General features: G+C 41.5%; 2 protein-coding genes across 2 annotated transcripts in view; both read right to left on the bottom strand.

Moving 5' to 3' along the window:
- Positions 1-2,884, bottom strand: part of mrtfba (myocardin related transcription factor Ba) — a 28,319-nt gene extending 25,435 nt beyond the window's left edge. Inside the window, exon 1 of the mRNA XM_062442369.1 lies at positions 2,762-2,884. The gene's annotated coding sequence lies outside the window, so the exon portion shown is untranslated. The remainder of the gene's footprint in view (positions 1-2,761) is intronic.
- Positions 2,885-4,010: 1,126 nt separating this feature from the next.
- On the bottom strand, positions 4,011-11,484 carry ercc4 (excision repair cross-complementation group 4). The gene is made up of 11 exons (XM_062442661.1): positions 11,191-11,484; positions 9,609-9,789; positions 9,166-9,361; positions 8,842-9,049; positions 8,452-8,632; positions 8,050-8,181; positions 7,833-7,937; positions 5,661-6,231; positions 5,475-5,567; positions 5,246-5,358; positions 4,011-5,124 (listed from the first exon to the last, which is right to left on the bottom strand). Exons 1-11 carry the CDS (start codon positions 11,365-11,367, stop codon positions 4,379-4,381), a joined length of 2,703 nt encoding a protein of 900 aa, XP_062298645.1. The 5' UTR covers positions 11,368-11,484; the 3' UTR covers positions 4,011-4,378.
- Between the last annotated feature and the right edge of the window lie 3,259 nt (positions 11,485-14,743).

The raw sequence follows: 14,743 nt of genomic DNA, 5'->3' as shown, positions 1-14,743 counted from the left end.
CTGGCTGCAACACAACACAATGATAGATCCACCCCAACGCTTAACAATTGGCAAGATGTTCTGTTCGTGAAATGCTGCTGCTTTTCTTCTCCAAAACATACCTTTGCCGATTGTGTCCAAAGAGCTTTATTTTGACTTCATCAGTCCACAGCGCTTGTTTCCAAAACATATCAGGCTTCTGTAGAAGTTCCATTGCACACTTTTTATGATTACGCAGGGAAGGTTTTCTTCTACTGACTCCTCCATGAAGGTCTTGTTTGTGCAAGCGTCGGTGCACAGTGGAACAGAGCACCACCGCTCCTGAGTCAGCTAAATGTTCCTGCAGGTTTTTTTGCAGTCAAATGGGGGGTTTTGATTTGCTTTTCTGATCAGCATACGGGGAGTTTTCTCTGAGAGTTATCTTTATCTTCCAGATCTCATCTTAACCTCCAGTTTCCCTAAACTGCCATCTCTTAATTACACACTCACTGTGGAAGCTGAAAGCTGACAACACTTTTTGTTCAATTTATGTTAAAAAGTAAATAAGGGGCGCCCAAGCATTTGCATACAACTGAAATAATGACATTGATTTGGTAAAGCTGTTAATATGATTATATTGGACTCATGCTATTTCAGCATTAATTATAATATATCTGGTCACATACTTTAGTAATTAATGTGACACAGCAAAATTTGCATTTTGTGTCTCAAGGATAAAATATGAGATGCTACTTTGGTTCAAATGAATGTTGGAAAAGAGGCTATCCTGAGCTGCTAACCTGACGTCTCGTTCATGTAAAAAAGCAGAATATGGAGTTATAACCGACCAGTCTGATGTGTGTAGAGGTGTTTGTGTGTGTGGTTATGCTGTAGCAGCCTGGTGACATCAGGAGATTTAATGAAGGTAAACAGTGAATAACAGCACTGCGCTCTGGCACGGCACTTCTCAGAGGCTGCACATTTATCAAAATATCAGTCCTGCTGCCTTGTGATGCTGCAGGGATTCAATGAACTGAAGGACAGCAGATACTGGAAGAATCCCAGACATTTATTAATAGATCAATGCAGACTGATTTACTGATTTTTCTGCCTTTTATTCCCACTACTCCATGGTGGGATCATTTTATCAATGGTTTACATCCGCTGCACTTGCCCAATGTACGAGAACAGGCGTGTGAGTGAGGTCGGAGATTAATTTTGAAACTAAAAGCTAAAAGCCCCGTATGGACGTTTGTTTTAAAATGCCGTTGTTGTGAACAGAAAATAGCCACGGGTAAAGTGCAGATAAGGAAGTGTGAGAAGGTGTGGAGCCCCCTGTTCCCAGTGGGTGCAAAATGTATCAAAGGCCTCTCAGCAGATGGGCACAGAGGCAGAGACTGTGCAGGAAAGAAACATGATAAGTAACAAACAATGGGTTAACTATTGAATTTCAACTGCTTCTATGAGTGATGACATGTTTGCAGCTTTCATGATGGGTGAATATATACATATATACATACATATACATATATACATATACACACACACACACACACATATGTGATTCCCTTTGTCTGACACTCATAGGTATGTGGACATTCAGTCCGCATGCATATGATGCTCTGAGCTAGCGTGACAATACTGTAAGAGATTTTGTGTCCTTCCTCTTTGTCAAATTGCCACAACAGCCTCTAAATCCATTTTTACCATCTTTACATTTCCTCAGTCCCTTGTAAAGCACTTTGAATGAGATTTCTGTGAAAGGTGCTACATAAATAAAGCTACAATGATTGATTCGCAAACATTTTAATATTAGACTATATTTAGACAAAGCTCAAGTAATATTAACTGCAAACGCCCCTGCCTACATTGTGATATTGTGTTTCATTTCCATTGAATTCACCACAGGGAGCGACATGAAAAGCCTTGTCTGAACCGATCAAGAGCAGACAGTCTCCCCTGCAAACTAATACTGCACTGGGGGGCGGGGGGCCGGGGGTTAAAATAAGCAAACCACAATAACAGCCTTGAAGATAATTACTTTGCCATCCAGCCATATGCACAGCGTTTAAGTTTACCGTAATAATTCACACTTTTTTTTTCCAGTGACAGACTGTGACTGGATCAATCCGTAAATGAAACCAGCATACATCCTGTCTGACTATGACTCACACAGACCCCGACCTGTTTGGATTTGCTGCAGCACTGCCTCCCTTTCCTCGCTTCAATCGATCGGAGGGGCAATCAGACCACATCATCCGGTCTGCGTGTGAGCTAGAGAGGAAGGGGGGCATGACACAGCGTGCGTGCCTGCTTGCTATTATCCTGGAGTGATAACTGGATTGCCAGCTCGCAACGATACTGTAACGTTATGTCATGCTCCTGAATGAATGCCTAAATAAACACACACTACGCAAATACACAATTCATACATTAAACAGCGCAAAGCACAGTTACCCAAGGAGATATTAGTGATATTGGTGGTGGGAGTGGGTGGGTGTGGGAGAAGCTAACACTGGCTAGACACTTTAAATCTGACAGGTGAGTGAGTTACAGACAGCACCGACAGTAAAAAAAAAACGGCGCCAATCGTTTCTACGGCTACACAAGATATCTTACGGTTAAATACTAGTCTCCCGTGGTGTTGCTGTGTAGTCTTACCGAGTCTCGTCTGCTGTCTCTGCCTGCGCATCACGGGACGCTCCCCAACAAACAACAACCTCCTCACATTTTTCGCTAGTTAGCTCGGTTTAGCATACCACGGGCTAACATGCTAAAAACAACACAGGCTCTGCGGTCTTACCGAATAGTGAAAGCGGGAGACCCCTGAAGGCGTCCGGGCTCTGGTTCACGGTGAAACATCCATGAATGTCAGCGGAATAGTCTTCTCTGTTTGTTTTTTTTCCCACTGGCAACGAGATTGAAGTTTATTTCGCGGAGTAAAATGGCTGCGAGAGTGCAGAGTGACGTAATGACGCTGTCGGACAGTAGGGGCGTGGCGGGAGGGGGTAAGGGGGGCAGGGGTCAACATTTAACAGCCACCATGTACCTGAGAGCATGGTCTGCAACAGTTTATCACTTAACTTAATTTTAGTAAAGTTAACTTTTATTTATTTCCAATTGATTGAACCGTAATTACAATTCTCTAATCAAGCTGAAAAATAAGCAACAAAGTCTCAAACAATATTTGAAACTAAAATGATCAACTAATGTTATTTAATTATCAATCTGTATCCCTTTATTCATGTGTTCCTCCTCCTAAATATTATTTTGCTTTTATTGAATGTTAAAATTCTTCTTATTTTTTAAAAGCTTTTTTGGTCACAACTGAATTCTGTGGTACTTTGCGCGTTCTTTTTGCTCTTTAAACGTGTTTATATGTTACTGTCGCTTGAGCTTGACTGTTATCAATAAAGTTGGGAGAAAAAATGATATCAAAATACCATCATAGACAGTTAAAAATAATAAAGAGGTAGTAGAAGGTCTCAAGAAACCACTTGATATTCCAAAGGAATATTTTTTTTGTTTTCACCAATAAAAAAATACATTCCAAAGAAGAAGTTGATGTTTGTTGTCAGATGTGATCTAGCAGTGTTGCATAACAGTGAAACTGCTATGTCATCCACACAGGGGAGGGTTGAACCATTCACCCTCATTAAGAAACTCATTATAAAATTAAATCATACAACTTGGTTTTGCTTGGCATTTTCTTCACTTTCTCTGAGAGCACATCAGAAGTATTGAAGTGATTCGCCAAAGTAGCAGCAAAAAAGGAGAGCGGTGATATAAGATAAAATTCTACAGAATTATACTGAAGTACATTTAACTGAAAATCCACCTACATGATAGACTATTATTATTCATTTGTGGCATTTGAGCAATTTTCTACCTCTAAATAACAGTAGTTAGTGTAACTGTTACCACTACCCTTACCCTTACAATTAGTTAATAGATTTTACAATAAATGATATGCTAATGATGAATGAAATTATATTTTTTAGGCTGTACATGACACATTAAGAATGACAAGAAACCGTGTTGTTCGAGGAAGCTTTATTTTGAGTTTAGCTGTATTACGAAATATCAAAGCACTTTATAAAAGTATTTTTCCAGAATGTAAAAAATATTTTTAAGTTATTTAATAAAAAATTTGTACACATTTGTGGAATATTTTCACAAATTCTGTACAAAACAATTGAATTATTTTAGTTAATTCTTTACATTTTCACACATATTTCAATTCATAGACAAATTACTCCTAATGTACAGGCACAAGATGAGGATTCAATCTACATAGTTCTACACTAAAAAACACCTGATGTTTGGCAAAAACATATTTATACAGTTACAGCACCAGTCAAATGTTTGGACACACTCACTCATTCAAGAGAACAGGAAGGTGGGTGTGGTACTCATTGTTTTACTGCCTTTGATGTTTGCTCTTCTGCACCGGAGCTTGAACATCTGCGACATTATGAAGGAACTCATAAAGCAACTTAGCATTGGTAGCATTCCCGAGTAGTTCTGCTAGCTTTTCTTGGCTGAATTTGACTAGATCTGCCAAGCTGTCAGCGTTTTTAATAAGAGCTCTATAGTTTTTTGTATTGACTCCAGGCATTTTCAACAGGAAGTCATACGGTCCAGGGTTGTAGAGGTCTGCTGATTCAGCAACCATGTCTGACTCAGCTGTGACTGCCTGCGCTGATGCGGCATCTGGTTCGAAGCGACCTTTCTTCAGTTCCAGGAAGAGCTCGGCTGTGGCGTGTGGGGAGGGGCACCAGAGTATGCGGAGGCGTGGGAAATGCAGAGTGAGTAAGGTGAGTTTTGAAGTAATGTCATTAGACGATATTTCGTGACGGAAATCTGTCCGGGCTGTTAAGGAAAATGGTTTGGCGGGGTCAAACTCGATGAGCAGCACTGGTCTTTTGTAGTAGCGGGTCATGGAGAGGCACTGGTTGTAGAGACGCCCGCTCTGCAGCGAGCCGATCAGATCGCTGACGCTCTTGCGCTCCACGCACGTTTCCGGGGTCAGGATATAGTCGCCTACTTCTAAGGTGACGGGCTCGATGTCCAGCCCGCGGCGGTGGAGCAGGGAGGGCAGTTCGCTACGGAACTCGCGCATGTCCACAATGACTCGTGAAGGCTCTTTGGGCTGCTCCTGACCTCCTGATCATCAAACGAGAAATAGAAACAAAAACACAAATCAATACCTGTTCAAGAACACTTTGGAGTGAAAGTTTTATAATAAAAAGAAGACAGATTAAGGAAATGACTAAAGTAGACATGCCGGCTTTGCGGGTGTTGGTGGTGGCGTTTGCAGGCTCTAAATTTCTAGCGAGGTCCAGATTGGTATCTTCTCGCCCCTCTCTCTCCTCTGGGATGACCATGGTGGCTTTTTCCCTGCAGACAAGCACAAGCACCAATGAGAAACTGACACAGCCCCAAATCAACACATACTCTTAAAATGATTGTAACAATCTTATTGAGCCTGTTGAGGTGAAAGTAACGGTTCTGACCTAATTAGGTGTTCAAAGGCTTTCTTCTCCTTAGACAGAGCTGTCAGGTACTTCTGTTCCTCTGTCGAGCCTCCGTAGATGAGGAAATACACCCTAAGAGGAAAAAGGAGATCATGAGTTGAGTTAATGGGTCGTAACTTTAGCACTAATGATCTGAAATGACAACTTTTGTTCCGCCTCACACACCGAAGTGGCTTTCCAGGCCGGGTAGCTTTGTAGACCTCCAGCTGGCGCACGAAACTGATCTCGGCGTCGTACAGCACCACAAAACTGGGGTCCACTTCATGCAGAACCCGCGTCAAGCTGTGGGGGTCGGTGCAGCCCTTCAGTGGGTGAATGACAGTCAGCGGTTCCTTCAGGACGGCGTAGTAATCGTCGGATGACAAATCAAGCTTCAGCTGTTCTTCCTCCCCTTCGTCTTCCTCCGTCAGCTCTTCCTCATCTCCGCTGCTGCCCATCGCTGCTGCTGCCCCATTTGCCTCCTCTTTCCCCATCATCTGGGTAAGGGTCAGAGATGGCCTGCTTTTACTTTTCGTGGGCTTCTTTTTCTGCGCGGGCTCCTTTCCCTTGGTTCCTTTTTTGGGCCAGCTTTTGCCCTTTTTATGAGAGTCAAGGTCGAAGGCGGCGGCGGCGACGGGGTCTCGTTTAGCAATGGTGCGGGCGTACAGTCGGTTCAGCAACCATTCTGACCCGTGCCGGATGTACTGCTGCAGCTGGGCGCAAGTCCTGTCATCACTGGCACAGATCAGCACATGACCTGGGGGTGGGGGATTGTTATGTAGTTAGACACACTATAACACACACACACACACACACACACACACACACACACACACACACACACACACACACACACACACACACACACACACACACACACACACACACACACACACACACACACACACACACACACACACACACACAAAAGGATGTACATCCTCTTGTTATAGTGAATCAACATCATATATGTGATACATCCCAATGGACCTTTTTTTATGTTGGACATTAAACATAGGTGTACATAGTGCTGAATAATTTGAGGAAAATATTTAATATTTTTTTTCCTATTTTGGACTAATACTACAATAGGAAAATTAAAAACTAAATGATTGTATTTGCCGTCTAGTATTAAATAAAATAAGTTTGTACCATGCATCAAATGAACACATAAAATACTGCTGTTGCTTGTTAATAACTATTTTTTCCCAGCCAGCCAATCAGAGGAAGTCAACTAATGACTAAATTTGACTAGTTTTCTATTTTGAAAAAATGACCAATTTAGCTCACATTTATTACATTTGTGGTAAACTCAACTCAGTGAACATTTAAATATGTGTTAAACTTATTAGTAACAACAGCAACGTAACGCTCAGTCATGTTAATAATGATAAACTAACTAGCAGGTCACATCACACAGTGTTGTAATATCTGACTGATGGTTCCACTGCTGACAGCTCTGCATTGTAGCTGCCTGAAGCCAACATTAGCTTCAAAGAAAGAACAGACTGCTCCACTGCCCAAATTACTGGAGGCCCTAATTTAAAGCTTGTTATGTGATTAGCTTGAAACAATGATATGACGTGCCTTAAAGACGCAGCCCACTCGATACTTTTTCAATCATTAAAAATTATAAAGAGTGGTTTGTTTTCTTTGACAAAACCATCGCCATGTAAATAGTGCAAACTCTGGCATGCATAGAACATATTAATTATGGGCCGCCAGCTTAAATGTTCACTGGCTACAGCTTGTGAAGACAGTGTTACTTATGAAATTTAGGATTAAACTCGCAGCTCTTCCAATTTGAAGATTGCGTCTTATCAAATTGTGATTTCGAAAGAAAAATGATTCATTGCTAAGCGCTCTGTCTGCATTTCATTAGGTTTTCCAGTAAAGCCTCAAATATACTCCCAAGAGGATGCGTACACACGCAGCTCCAGACACCGCAGAGAGATACTGGGTGATACATGGATGCCTGCACACACCCTATGTGTACACACTCACACTTGATGACAACATTTATGTCACTAACAGACCGTTGTGTGCTTATGGACACGGACAGCATAACACCAGATTAAGCTATGTCAGTGAGTTAGTATGCACAGCACCAGAGCCCTACGCTGCTGCATGCAATGAAATGCACACTTGTCTACATGGGAGGCATTTCTGTGCTGTGCAGTAGGCCTAAAATTTAAATTACAAAAGATCAAGGACTCAAAGACTTCAATAGACAACAAAAGCACTTTTTTGTAAACTAAAAGGGTAGTTTATGTGAAATTCACACTGTATGTGAATATGTAGAATAGAGATGATATGCGCTGTTGACATGATGGGTCCTTATAACGCTTTAACACTAACCTGGTTTATGTTGAGAGCTCTTGTTCTCCCTCTCAATCTCCTGCAGTACCTCAGTCAGAGCCGCCCACTTGGGGCTGTTCTCCAGCACCAGCTCCCGCTTCACCTCTGAAACACACACACACACAAAAGCATACTTTAGTAATTTCAGCAATAATAATCATACAAGCAGTAAAACACTGCTTGTATCTTCTCTGATGAATGTTCACTGGTTAGTCACCTGAGGCAGAGGACGGCTTCTGTTTCTCTGCTTCTTCTCCCACTTTGAATTTCTTCTTCTTCTCAGCTATGCGGTACACTCTGCTCCTAGCGTTCACAAACATGGAGGTACTGGAGTCCAGGAATAGCCACCCTGATGGTTACAGCCATCAGACATTACAACCAAAGATAGAAAGAAGATTGAATATGAGAATAAAGTCATTTTTTAATCTATTAGAGCACAACATGATGGTGATGATAATATATTACATAAAAATGCAAATGACTGGGCTCATTGATGAAAAGCCTTAAATGTAACTGTGAATTGATGACATCTGACATCACAAGAATCTTTAAATCATGCTGTCAAGAGTCATAGATTTTATATCACTTGTACATCAGCAGATAAATACTTTTAGTTCACCTGCATTGGAGCCAAAGCTCTTCTGGCTGGTGCGCAGCGACTCCAGCAGATTGAGGAAGGTGACGCAGTCGTACTGGGTGAGGTAGAGCAGGAGAACCCTCAGCACCTTCATGTCTCGAACCAGTGCCTTCGTCTTTGTGCCCAGCTGGTGCCAAGAGGGGTCCAGGTAGTGATGGATGACCTGGATGGATGGAGACGAGGCAGAATGCAACTTTGTAGTAAACAGAATGTGTCCTGTTTTAAGTAGGATTTACGAGTGACACAGGTAAGGAGGTAAACACCACAACTAAACAGCAGGAATGCAGAGCAGGTGCAATGAAAGATAACTCATAACCCCCTTATATTTCTGAAATCCCACATTCCGACACCTTCATCTCTACAGTGGCACACCTTTTCAAAGGCACTGCCCAGTGTGTTCTCCAGAGAGAGATCCTCAGCTTCCAGGCTGGGGTTGTAGCGTTTCAGCTCCTTCAGACAGGCGCTCATGATGTCCAGAATGGAGCTCTGGATGGCCCTCATAGCTGGCGTCAAAGACACATGGAGCTCCACCACCTCCGGCTTATGTCTGTCAAGTGCTGTGTTCACAGATACTTGGAACCTGTTGGATCAAGCACACAGAGCGTAAAGACGGAGAGCGATGAGAAGAGCCCGAGACTCTCATACAAGTCTGCTATGACTTGTCTAAATATCTCTTGTGAAAAACATCTATCGTACCTGGGCCAGAGGTAGAGCTTTTTGACAAATAGGTTCCTCATCACGCGCTCCACTTGACAGAAGCCTGAGGCAAAGGCCGTGGCCTTGTCAGTGAAGGCTTTGATGAAACCTGTTTTGTTCTTCTGTCGGAACAGACGAAGGATGAACGCTTCCTGACACGACTCAATTATTTTATGAGCGCGGTACACCAGGATGCCTGAAGGCAGGGGAAGCAAAGAAAGATGATATGAGCATGTTGTTCTAGGATTGTGCTCTTTGAATCTTTACTGAGTAACCAAGAAAATAGGAACAAGGCATAAGCACTGCCTCACTTTGAATATCCAGTTTTTACAGAGACTAACAGATAGAAGATATAACAGGCACATAAACAAATATTCCTCCCAAAATAAATGAGACTCATCATTTGTCTATTGATAATCAAGATCACAACATCACAATCAGACCTGATATGAGATGAGCAGGGATGCGGTCTGTGAGGAAGTCGACCACCAAGATCCTGCTGGTGACAAACAGCACTCCTCCCTCAGTGTACACATTGTAGCGCTCAGTGCTCTGGACGTCACTGGTCACAGTCCTGGGCAGGTGGGTCACACCCTCCACTCGCAACTGCTCTGTGAAATACTCCTGAGAGGAGGAGGGAGCAAGGAAGAGAGTATTTTATGATCCTGCTCGAGTTAACTTCACACACTAGCTACAGCGAGAGGTAACTCCATAAAACTTTGATACCCAGAAGGAAGACTGTGTTATGTTGTCTTTGTCAGTGAAACATTTAAAGTCCCCTTACACTCAAAAATATGTTTTTCTCATTGTTACTTCACTATTGCAACGTAGACGTGCAGAGTGATGCAAGAGCAGATACTGACACTCAAAGGCTGTTTTCACATCCAGCTACTGAAGTTTTTTTGTGTTTAACAGAAATCTGAGTGTAAGGTGTGTGACATCATAACTAGTTTGGAGCCAATCCTGGTCCAGTACACAACTTCTATGTGTGTGATGTGAAATCTGAAACCTCCAGTGGACATACACTTAGAATGGACTTCTTCAGTGACACAGGAGACATCATGCAAACTTTTAAATTAAGTAGTATTTGCATACTCATAGATTCTGGATTTTTTTATGAGGCAAAATGAGTAGATTTTAAGAATTTCTAATCGGTTAATTAAACTTTACAAAAAAAACCATCAGACACAAATCATTACTCAAAGCAGAGACTTCTACCATGTCTTAAAACAGGTCTGGAGGGGATCTTCAACATGTTCAGCACATAGTAATCGTGTGGCAAATCTTAAAAAATAATTTGTGTATAACAGCAACTTAACTAGGTAATTATTTATTATTATCTGACAATGCACTGATCACCAGTATAAGCTGCTCCTTCTCTGAGGTATGACAACAGTGCCAGGCAATTTCAAAGTGCGTTGGATATGGAAAGGTAAAGCCGAAACAAGTAGTAGTAGTAGTAGTAGTATCTATAAATACACAAACAAATTTCATTTCAGAAGTTAAACTGCTGGACACAAGATGTTTTCTACTTCACTACAAAGTTCAATTATCTGTGTTCGTGCACTGGCGGCTTCATGTTTCCACATCACACTTGTGTAAATTGAATACTGGACCAGGATTGACTCTAATGCATAATGCTCGCCCCTAAGAATGAAATTTTCTGACTGACTGCAAAGAAACTTTCCACTGTCAGCAGTTGAATATGAAAACAGCCTCTGGTGTCAAACTCTGCTGATACATCATTCTGCACAGTGAAGCTCAAACATCACGCTGTAGGAATAAGAAGAAGAGTAGAGGACTTTAAGATATGGTTATGTGTTATTTTCATACAGCCACGCTATTAGGTGTCTTTAAACACATCCCACATCTCCAATTATCAGCTGTTCTTACATCCAGTGTCACATTTAACAGTCAAAACTACATATTTGTAACTTCTTGCCACTTATCACTAGGCAACTGACAACCTATAAAGCTTTCAAGCTAACACATGAAGCCAAATTAACATCTTTTGTCCGTTGTTACCTGTTCAGGTGTGGTTGTGTTGAGCAGAAGCACCAGGCTGCCCTGCTCCGAGTACACCCGCATGAACTGCAGCAGGATGCGGTCTATCCCCATCCCCTCCGCCGCCACCAGCAGCCCGTCACAGCCGAACAGACTGAGGAACATTTCGGTCTCAAACTCCAGCAGAGGACCCGCCATGTTGGAGCCACTGCAACAGACCCCAGAGCAGCGAAGTCACCCACTTTTACTCAAAATGTTAGCTAAAAGCGACAGAAGGCATCGTATGGTCAGACACAGGTGCACTGCCCGCGTCTGTTGTTCAGTGTTTTGAAGCTGCACATCCGGTCACGTGACGGTAAAAAAACAACGAAGTTAAGATTGAAGACCGACAGCGCCCTCTATTTATGTGGATGATTGTAGCAGGTACAACATATTTATTAAACTTTTAAAAAGGGCCTTTGTATGAACAATGTGGTATGTATTTGGTGGTTTATTCAGTACACACACACACACACACATAACCTACCCTTCAATACAAAGTCTGAAGTTTCAAACAGCCCCTTTGAAGGTGTGTCAGAAAGTGAGGACCGGCCAAAATGTCCTCACGTTCATAAAATTGGTCCTCACAATGATAGTCGAACAAGTTCACACACACACACACACACACACACACACACACACACACACACACACACACACGCACGCACGCACAAACGCAGAGAGCAAGAGAGAGACCATCAGACCATGGTCACTTTTTGGGACATTACAAAGACTTACATTCATTTTCTGGAGATTTATTCTAATGCTAACCCTAATCATCCCCACTAATTGCCTAACCTTGACCTTAATCACCAACCTAAAATTCATCTTTTTTTGCTTGTGTAATGGGGAATACAATGTTTGCTAACGATTGGACACACTGTCCCAAATTAACTGGTCCTAAGTCTTAAATTTGATCCCCAAATAAAATTAGTCATCCTGACCGTATTCTCAGTCAGGAATTCTGTTTGATGCCCTCAGGGCGGCGATACCTTGCCCCCCTAAGGAAGACAAACAGATACGCAAATTAATTTATTCCTTCGGCCATCAGGCTTTTAAATGCTGCTGACAGCTAAATGAACACAGGCCAGGCATTGTAAACCTGAGAGCCCTAATGTGTATATTTCTATTACTGTTACTTGCTGCTAGCTCCGGTTGCCCATGTCAACCTGTGGTACTGACAGAGCGGATGCTGTATGTGTTTTTGTTGTTTGTTTTTGTTTTGTTTTTTGTTCTTTGTTCTTTGTTCTTTCCATGTGACTTGAGGCTGCAAACTGAATTGCCCTGCGGGGATAAATAAAGTTGTTTGCTTGATTGATTGATTGATTGATTGATTGATTTATTGATTGATTGAAATACAGATGTGCTTTATTTGCTTTCAGGGCATTCGTTTCTCTACATCTCTTCAAAAATATTTCTTTTTTGCACTCTCATGAAAATGTAATGGCAGTTTTGGAGTCCTCTTCATTGAGTGTTGCTTGTGTATTTGTAAGAAACAGTGACAGTTTACTGCTTAACAGTCTTAAATTCATGTTATCCCTTTTTGGCTGTCTCTCCAGTCTTTAATCTCTCAAACAAGCCATGAACGCAAACAGAGAACTATAAAGTCTTTGATGTTGGAATTTCCCACAAGCATTTGAATGCAGCAATTATGATAGAAAACAATCCCTACTCCCCAATGTATTACCACATAAAGATGATGAAATAATGATGTCATTCCGAGTTGATTTTCATAGCCTGCTAAAAAGAATTGTATCCGCCTTGGAAATAGTCATAGATGATACACAATTCAACTAAAACATGAAAAAACACATTAATCTAAATGGTCAGAGCTTTTTTCTCCAAGACAAGTGAAATAAATCACCTTGTAATACTGTTTTTAAACATCAGATTTAAAGTAATTAATATCATATCTGGTTATCAACATGCTGGCATTTCACTGCATAAATATAATGATATCAGTATCGGGCACTGTAAAGACTCACACCAGTCGTGCACTAATCCATTCTCTCAGCCAACTGTAGCAATAAGAAATACACTATCAAACAATGAAATTGGCCCAGAAATACATGGAGCACGCCAATAGCTGTTTTACTGACAGTATTAGTGTGTTTTCGGGTGGATTATTCCTGTAATGCACTGACAGGAACAGAACGGTAATATGCTTGCATAACAAAGCCTGCCAGCTGGGCTTTGTAAACTCTGTTGTGTCAGCCCTCATTTCTCTGCCGTAACAGAGGTGGCTGAGAGGACCGGAATAGGTCTGCACTCATGAATGACAGAAGAGTAGCAGGATGAAGCTGAGCCCACCGCCCTCATTCCACTACACACACACACACACACACACACACACACACACACATACACACATGCAAGGTTTCGATATACAGGAGCATGGACATGACTCACCATTTGGAGACCACATGCTTGAGTTTATCCACTTTGATGTTTACATCTGTCCACCGTGATGTGCTCACTCCATGTGGGGCCAGATTATATAAAACAACACATGGACCCCTGAGTGATTAATGAGATATCTGGAAAATACTTTGTTTCTTTTTTTCTTCTACAAAGTTTTACCCTTGAAATGACACAGGAACTCTATATCTGTGTGCGGTATGTGCGTGTGCGTGTGTGTGTGTGTGTGTGTGTGTGTGTGTGTGTGTGTGTGTGTGTGTGTGTGTGTGTGTGTGTGTGTGTGTGTGTTAGTGCACCACCGATTGAATCTGTCAGGAAAACTAATTTCTTTTAATATCCTGATTTTGAATAAATGAGGGGTGAAGGACTGTTACAGAAATTAAGTAAGTATAATATAGTATATTAATTAAACCTCATATTTCAGTGACTCCCCCATCACTGTTGAATTTTATTTCATTAACGCTGTCAACAAGTAAAAGAAGAGTAATATGGAAGGGTTTATACAGCACGATATACATGCCTTTTTATTGACTTATGGTCTGTGGCTGTTTTTCTTGGTTTGGACAGGATCCCTTGTTTCCAGAATTATGTTTCATTATGACATGGCACTGTGCACAAAGCCTGGTCGATGAAAAAATAGCTTGGTGTGGAAGAACTTGACTGACCTGCACAGAGCTCTGACATCAACATGTACATTTTTGTCAATTTTATGCTACTTTGTACATCTACTCTTCTACACTTTAAAGCAAAACTCTCATTTAATTTTAATAATAGTTTGAGGTCCATACATTAAATCTATTTCACAAAAAAGTGAAAAAAGAATACAAACTTGTGAAGCATGAACTTAGGTTTTTCTTTCCCATTAATCTCTATCATTATTATGTTATCCTTTAGAAGAGTGAGACCCCCCCCCCCCCCCCCCCCCCCCAGTTCAGAGCCATTAGACTAAACTAACTGTAAAGTATTTAAAACTAGCTGCTAGGCAGGGTCTGTTTTCTGCAGCGCAAAGTACATTTAACTGATGATACTTCTGCACTTTTATTTAGAGATCCCCTCCAGACATGTTTTAAGACATATAAAAAAAGTCTGCTTTGAATAATAATATGTGTCTAATATG

Source organism: Scomber scombrus, chromosome 21 (assembly GCF_963691925.1).
Source record: "Scomber scombrus chromosome 21, fScoSco1.1, whole genome shotgun sequence".
NCBI classification, from domain to species: domain Eukaryota; kingdom Metazoa; phylum Chordata; class Actinopteri; order Scombriformes; family Scombridae; genus Scomber; species Scomber scombrus.
The sequence above is the reverse complement of the archived record's forward strand: the minus strand, read 5'-3'. Positions and strand labels throughout refer to the sequence as shown.

Excerpts from the sequence above, each read along its gene's own strand:
- ercc4 (XM_062442661.1), bottom strand. The coding sequence starts at position 11,367 with ATGGCGGGTCCTCTGCTGGAGTTTGAGACCGAAATGTTCCTCAGTCTG. Across the intron at positions 9,790-11,190 it reads ACACAACCACACCTGAACAG|GAGTATTTCACAGAGCAGTT; the intron begins GTAACAACGGAC and ends TCCTCCTCTCAG. Across the intron at positions 5,568-5,660 it reads CGGCCTGGAAAGCCACTTCG|GGTGTATTTCCTCATCTACG; the intron begins GTGTGTGAGGCG and ends TTTTCCTCTTAG.